Below are 5,491 nucleotides of genomic sequence, written 5' to 3'. Positions count from 1 at the left end.
TGGGCAACCCGCAGCTGCGGGGCACCCAGGCAAGCCGGCCCTTGGACAGGCCGGGGAAGTAACAGGGAGGCATTTAAATGATTCCCCAATCCTTCTAGGGGCCCCCGGCCCACCCGCCTCAGAGTTGCCGGGGGGTCGCTCTCCAGGCCTTCCCTCTGTAGCCACACACGCAGAGGTTATGGTTGTAGTGTGCGTGGCCAACTCTGAAGCCAGCCGGAACTCCGTTCCTGTGCGTTCCTGCCCAAAAATAGCCCTGGGTAAGACTCTCTTCTGTCTCCCCTTTTCTGGTATTTAAGTACTGTATATTTTCTTGAGGGGATATATTATTAAAATTTAATTTAAAACAAAAATATTTTTAAAAGGATTACAAATGACATATAAGGTACCATTAAGAAGACCATAGTATATGGCAACAAGATGAAGTTGCACATCCAGTAACAGAGAATCACAATAATGGTTACACATGTATATTAATCAAAGGACTGGGTTTTGCAAAGGACCACCATTCTGTCCTGGGCTGTAGTTAAATTCCCAGTGTGTGTTCATGGTTTGAGTGAGGGACCACAAAAATCATGCATCCACTGCTTTGTGGGGCCACAATGGTGCAAAAGCATAGTTCCAAACCATGGATACTCATGGATCCTCATGATTTTTGTGCTGGGTCATCTGGAACTCCCCAACAGATCACCTATAATATCTATTACCACAGATTTCACAGCAAAAATCACAGATCTCTTGCTTTGTGGCGCAGCAATGGTGTAAAACCGTGGTCCCAAAGGACAGATCCTCACGGATCCTCAAGATTTTTCCATTATGTCACCCCAAATTCACCATCAAATCACTTATTGAGTCCATCGGCACAGCTTGTAGCAAACAAAATCATGGATCCATGCCTTCGTGATAACACAGTGGCACAAAAATTCAGGTGGGTAGCTGTATTGGTCTGAAGCAGCAGAACAAAGTTTGAGTCCAGTGGCTTTCATCCGCAAGCACACTTCTTCAGATACAGTGAAACAGATCAAACAGGGATAATAAGCCTAGTTTATATGGTTACCATTTGGACTCAATTCTGAGGGAAACCAGTGAAGGAAATAAATATGTCAAAACTGGAGATTGATGTATCCTAAATTGTGGAATGTTGAGAGTAATTCATTGAGACCCTGCCTCCATCTCCTCTCAAGCATGGAGGCGACTTTACAGTATCTTCTTTGAAGTGGGGAGAATGGCTGTGCAAATTTATCTCCCTTGTCTCCAAACCAGAGGAATACATTCCAATTTCTACTATTCATTACAATAGATCCAGGCAGCAGAACAAATTTAGAGTGCAGTGGCACCTTTAAGACCAACAAAGGTTAGGGGAAGCTGCTCCAAAAAGTCCTTATAAGCTGCGGAAGAGACAAGGAAAGGAGAAGTGAAGGCTGAAGGACTCTGAATTGTGCCTTTGAGAACTCTGAAATGGGATGATTGGGGGTACTGTTCCTAGACAGTTAAATTTAAGAGTTAAAGAAAAAGAAGAAAAAAAGTAATATAAATGTTTGACCCAGTTTATAATAATCTAAATGAAATGAAGATTTGTTGTAACTCAGCTAGTGAGGATCTCCTCTCTTGGGCTTTTAGTTAGTAGTGGGTTCTTTTGCTTTATCCTATATATTAACATTATTAATTATTATTATTATTATTTATTAATTAATATTAATAATTATTATCTATTACTATTACCTAAATAACGTTAAGGTTGTAAGGTAGCAGCTGTGAAAATGAACATTATTTTCTTATACCAGACTATCCCAGTTTGCATTAATCACTCTTTTTTTGAAGATATGAATGAATAAATAAATAAGCCAAGAATTAAATTGAAAGCGTTATAAGACTTTAAAGAAAATGTGGGTTTTGATCTACTGGATTGGAAGATATATTATAGAGTGGCCTGCCTGGTATGGATGAGAGGCTGGATTCTATTGGATAATCAAAGACTTTGAGCCCTAGAGGGACATGATTTAAAGTTAGACTGGCATGCTTTTGCTTGGCATGGGAAAGTGGCAAGACATAAATATTTTTAAAATCATCTGATAAAAAAATCCCTATTAACAACTTGGGACAAAATCTGACCTTTGGTATACTCTAAAATTCCGTCTCACCCCTGGAAGCCTTCTCGCAGCCAAGTTTAATCCCCTCAGACAGACTTTTTAGGTATGAAGATCTCTTAGATGATAAAGGACTTTTAAAAACAAAGGAGGAATTAATAAAGCAAGGAATTAGCCTGGACTGGTGGACAAGGGCCCAGACTGAATCTAGATACGCTAAAGATAGAAAAATTGGTTTTTATTCTGGACAAAGTGTGTTTGAGAAGTTGTTGTGTACATCTAACGATAAGCCGATTAAGAAAATGTATGTATTCTTAATGGAAATGGAATATGAAGTGGTTAAAGCCTGTATGGTGAAATGGATGCAAAATCTGGGTTATAAACTTGATCTCACACACTGGAGTAAACAATGGAAAGTGAATGTGAAAATAACTAAGTTTGGGGCAGTGTGATGCAAAACCCCTGAAGATCAATGCCTCAAAACCATGTTTTTGCATTGTGGGGGCACCACAAGGTGGTGGATGCATAATTTTTGTGGTGAAATCTGTGGCTATGGATATGATACATGATCGGAAAGTAAGTTTGGAGTGACCCAATGGAAAAATCCTGAGGAGCCATGTTTCGCAACCATGTTTTTGTGCTGTTGTAACACCACAAAAGCTGTTGTTAGTGCGCTATAAGGTATACTCTCAAAACATGGGAACAATTCTCAATACAATTCTTCAACAACACAGAAAAGTAGAAAACAACATGATTTCGAAGAGGTTTGAAGAGGTTTTGAAGAGGTTGCTAAAACTCCCTGGAGTACGTTTCCATTTATTTATTTATTTATGTGTTCTTTATTCAAGCGGATATATAGCTGTGACCTTCTAGTTTATACGTTGTAACACCACAAAGCAACAGATCTGTGATTTCCGTGGTGAAATCTGTGGCTATGGATGTGATATGTGACCTGATTATGAGTTTGGGGTGACCCAGTGCAAAAATCCCAGGGATTCACGAGAATCCATACTTTGAAACTATGTTTTTGAGCTGCTACAACACCATGATGTAGTGGATGAGTGACTTTCCTGGTGCTTCCTATAGAGTAAGACATGATCTACAGTATGAGGTTGGTTTTATTTCATTTCAATGAGGATCTATGCGTTGGATCCACGTCATTTTTGCACTGTTGCATTGACCCAAACTGCTGGATCTGTGTTTTCTATAATCATGTCCATAGTCCTGGACCGTGTTCCCTCTAAGGTGAGTTAGTGTGAGCTAGCTCACAGTTTTTTAGCCTCCGGCTCACGCATTTTTGTCTTAGCTCTGAAAGGATGCCTCCAGAGCAAACTAATTTATGCTGTAGCCAAATCGCTCCCTCACAACTTTAATGCCAGTAGCTCATAAAGTAGTATTTTTGCTCACAAGACTCCACAGCTTAGAGGGAGTATTGGCCCTGGATTGTACATGTGATTTGGTACTGGATTTCGTGGAGTTCTGTTTTTAAAAGCAGAGGATCCAGATCTGTGTAGATCTGGCTTTTACTTTTTTTATGAACTGAGCTGCTTTGGGGGGTGGACGCTATGGTATTAATAGCTCCCTAAGCTCTTCCCTCTGCCCAAACCCAGCCCCCCTCCCCATCTCCAGGCATTTCCCAACCCAAAGGTAGCAACCTGAGGCAATTCTCAAATTCTAAAATGGAGAGGGGGGGGAGTGCTCAAGGCCACATAGCATTCCCTACCCCGACGTGCTGCGGTGGCTCAAGTGGTTAAGACGCTGAACTGCAGGCTGTGGAAGGTCAGTAGTTCAGCAGTTTGAGACCCGGGTGCCGCAAGACGGAGTGAGCTCCTATCTCTAGTTCCACCTCCTGCCAACCTAGCAGTTCGAAAGCAAGAAATTGCAAGTAGATAAATAGGGACCACTTCGGTGGGAAGGGAACAGCGTTCCATGCGCCTTGGTGTTTAGTCATGCTGGCCACATGACCACGGAAACGTCTTCGGACAGCGCTGGCTCTTCGGCTTGGAAACGGAGATAAGCACCGCCACCCTAGAGTCGGACTCGACTGGCTTTCGAGCAAGGGAACCTTTACCTTTTACCCCGACGCGCAGGGCTAGTGGCAATGAGAAAAAAGCACTCTGCACATACTCAGGGGCTTCCATTGCCGTTATTTCATTTCTCGCACGGCTCTGCTCCCCCCCAACCCCACCCCCGAAGGCGTTTCAAAGCGACAAACAAAAAGGGAGGGGCTGCGGCCGCGAAAGGAAACCGAAAGTTAAACCAGCTTTTGCGCTGAGCCGGGGGAAACTTGCTTGTCTACCAGCATTTCCTGCCAATATGGCCGAGGAGGGCGCGTTTCTTTTCCCTGTCTTGGTGGCGGGGAATTGGTCCTCCAGTCTTAACACGAGTTTGAAAAACAAACTCCTCCGCTACTTCCAGAGCCCGAAGAGGTCTGGCGGGGGAGAGTGCCGGATCCACGTGGAATTGTGGCCAGAAGAGCACGTTACCGTTTACTTTGCGGAGGACGAAGGTGGGTGCTGCGTTTGTGGGCTGGGTTGTCTCGGAGAGGGAAACTGTATTCCTCCGTAGCAATTCTTTGTAAGGGTTTCAACCTTGCCGGGGAGTGTTACCCTGATGTAAAGTGGAAAGGGTAAACAGGGCTTGCTTTGAAGGCGTGAAAAAGTGCGAAGTTGCATCACTTTTTTTATATGCTCTGTGTAGAACGCTGGTAACTTATTCTACGATTGGGCGTTGTTCATAATAAACGCTCTCATCTTAAGCAATAGCGTGTGTGCGCGCCAGTTTGCTAAATGAAGAATTTCTCCAGCAAACTGGAGGAGCTAAAAACAGGAGTATCAAAACGTTATAGAATAAGGCTGGTAGGTATGGAGTAGAGAAGGGTTTTGATAACGAAAGGTGGTGTTTTTTTTAATGAAGGTGTGACGTCCGAACTGGGAATCTATAAACGGAACTTTGGTTTCACTTACAGCTTTGAGCCCTTGAAAAAAAACACACAACAGCAGCTGATTCCTTGTTGATGTTCAACTCCACTTGTCACCATCTTTTTCTTTTTTTTTAGTGAAAGATAATCGCAGTTTCCTTGGGTAATAAAGAGGATCGAGTTGTGGAGTAAATGGGAGCTATTTTACAAATATATTTGGAAGCCAGAGAGAGAGTGTGTGCGTGCATGCCAGCTTTTGTTCCCCACAACTCTATAATGGGCCTAACTGGAAGGGGAAAAGAGAGAGAGAAAAGGGACGCTTCAGGCCTCAAATCAAGTGTCTTGCCTCAGCCCTCTCTTCTGTCCGGAACTTTGTTGCTAAAATATTAACCCTTCTCTAGGGATGTACTAAAAGAAATAACAGGATTGCCCACTGGAAACAATGGGAGAGGCTTGAAGGCTCATTGGAAATAACGGAGCCAGGAAT

The 5,491-nt window shown here is 43.1% G+C and overlaps 1 protein-coding gene across 1 annotated transcript in view; it reads left to right on the top strand.

Annotated features, from left to right (window-relative positions):
- Positions 1–4,374: 4,374 nt before the first annotated feature.
- LOC107125579 (poly [ADP-ribose] polymerase 14-like) overlaps positions 4,375–5,491 on the top strand; it is a 13,807-nt gene continuing 12,690 nt past the window's right edge. Inside the window, exon 1 of the mRNA XM_015429005.1 lies at positions 4,375–4,593. Coding sequence (XP_015284491.1) covers positions 4,401–4,593 — 193 coding nt within the window. The 5' untranslated portion in view covers positions 4,375–4,400. The remainder of the gene's footprint in view (positions 4,594–5,491) is intronic.

The sequence above is a fragment of the Gekko japonicus genome, unplaced genomic scaffold (assembly GCF_001447785.1).
Source record: "Gekko japonicus isolate JY-2015 unplaced genomic scaffold, Gekko_japonicus_V1.1 scaffold1369, whole genome shotgun sequence".
Taxonomy (NCBI): Eukaryota; Metazoa; Chordata; class Lepidosauria; order Squamata; family Gekkonidae; genus Gekko; species Gekko japonicus.
This window is presented reverse-complemented; position numbering and strand designations above follow the sequence as displayed.